General features: G+C 58.2%; 1 protein-coding gene across 1 annotated transcript; it reads right to left on the reverse strand.

Annotated features, from left to right (window-relative positions):
- Positions 1–347: 347 nt before the first annotated feature.
- Positions 348–1,721, reverse strand: LOC103897839 (D(1)-like dopamine receptor). Its single transcript, XM_009278016.1, has one exon. It carries the CDS (start codon positions 1,719–1,721, stop codon positions 348–350), a length of 1,374 nt encoding a protein of 457 aa, XP_009276291.1.
- Positions 1,722–1,737: the final 16 nt, after the last annotated feature.

The raw sequence follows: 1,737 nt of genomic DNA on the forward strand, positions 1-1,737 counted from the left end.
TAGAGTCTCAAACTATGAGTTGTTTTTATTTTGATCTAATTATCTCACTATTCTTAATAAATATCACAAGTTTGATTGAAGCGTGGAGGTGAACAAATGCGTGGAAAATGTCTACTGACTGTGAACAAGGGTAAGGGGTGAAGGTGGCCGTGGGAAGAGGTTAATATGTGGTTGCTATATGCTTTTGGGGTGGACTTCATATACCCATCACCCCTCTGGGGTAAGAGCAGCAGGTCCCCATCCCTCTGGGATGGGCCTTTGTTTGCTGGGGGATGGGCGTATCTCATGTGCAGGCAGAGTGAACTCTCCCCGTGGGATGGCTGTGTGTGTGAGAAACGCACAATCACTTATCCCTCTGGAACAGGGTGATGGGGTCCCTCACACTGACCAAGCCCCGTACAGGGGGTAATAGTTTCCAGGGATAGCTCTGCCTTGCAATCAAATTGCAAAATGGCTGGCACCTGACGACTCTTGGGGCTGCTGCCAGGGGCAGCCTGTGTCTGAGAGGTCACAGGCCTCTTCTCCATAGACATCTCCTCACTGCTGTCCTCTCCCTGAAGGCTTACAGCATGGGGTACGGGCTGCACCCAGGCATTGACAGCAGGGGGGCGTACTGACCATGAGGCAGCTCCTTCCTTCTGGCAGGTGGTATCATGGTGGTAGGAAACCAGCTCATCGCTGCAGTTGACCCTCTCCACAGTGGATCTGGGTGTGCCACAGCAGAAGCACCAGCAGCCCAGCAGGTTGCTGAAAGCCCGCCTGAAGTCTGTGTTGAAAGCATAGATCACTGGATTCACTGAGGAGTTGGCCCAGCCAAACCACACAAAGATGTTGAAGGTGGTTTGGCCAACGCAGGGTGACTGTCCTTCATGGTCACTCTCCAGCTCGGGCTGGCAGAAAGGCAACAGACAGTTGAGCAGGAAGAAGGGCAGCCAGCAGCAAACGAAGACTCCCATTATGATAGCGAGGGTCTGCAGCACCTTGGTCTCCTTGTGCAGGGAACTCCGCAAAGAGGAGGTAGGCTCCTTGTCATGAGCTGGCCACTGCCCCCCTGCTCGCTCGAGGGTGGAGATGCGGCGGATCTGGGCCTGCGCAATTCGGTAGATCCTGGTATAGGTGATGATCATGATGGCCACGGGGATGTAGAAGCTGATAAGGGAGGAGGTGATGGCATAAGTGCGGTTCAGGCTGACATCACAGCGGGGCGTCCCAGGCAGCCAGGAGCCTGGATATCTCATGTCCTTGGCTTTATGCCAGTGTAGCTGCACTGGGACGAAGGAGATGAGGATGGAGAGGGCCCAGGCCACGGCTATCATAGCGCAGGCAAGGCGCCGTGTCATCCTGCGCTCATAGCGAAAGGGGCTGGCGATGGCCCAGTACCGGTCCAGGCTGATGATGCAGAGGTGGAGGATGGAGGCGGTGGAGCACATGATGTCGAAGGCCACCCAGGTGTCACAAAAGCGGCTGCTGAAGAGCCAGGAGCCACCGGCCACCTCGGTGACCGCCTTCCAGGGCATGACCAGGAGGGCCACGCAGAGGTCCGAGACGGCCAGCGACAGCACGAACCAGTTGGTGACCTTGGCGCGCAGGTGGCGGAAGCGCAGGACGGCCAGGCACACCAGCGCGTTGCCCACCAGCGTGCTCAGCACCAGGGCGCCCAGCAGGCACCCGGTGAGGGCCCGCAGCGCCCGCGGGCCGCCCCCCGCCGCCGCGTTCCCCATCAGGGGCGCTCCCCCG

Source organism: Aptenodytes forsteri, unplaced genomic scaffold (genome assembly GCF_000699145.1).
Source record: "Aptenodytes forsteri isolate BGI_AS27 unplaced genomic scaffold, ASM69914v1 Scaffold15, whole genome shotgun sequence".
NCBI classification, from domain to species: domain Eukaryota; kingdom Metazoa; phylum Chordata; class Aves; order Sphenisciformes; family Spheniscidae; genus Aptenodytes; species Aptenodytes forsteri.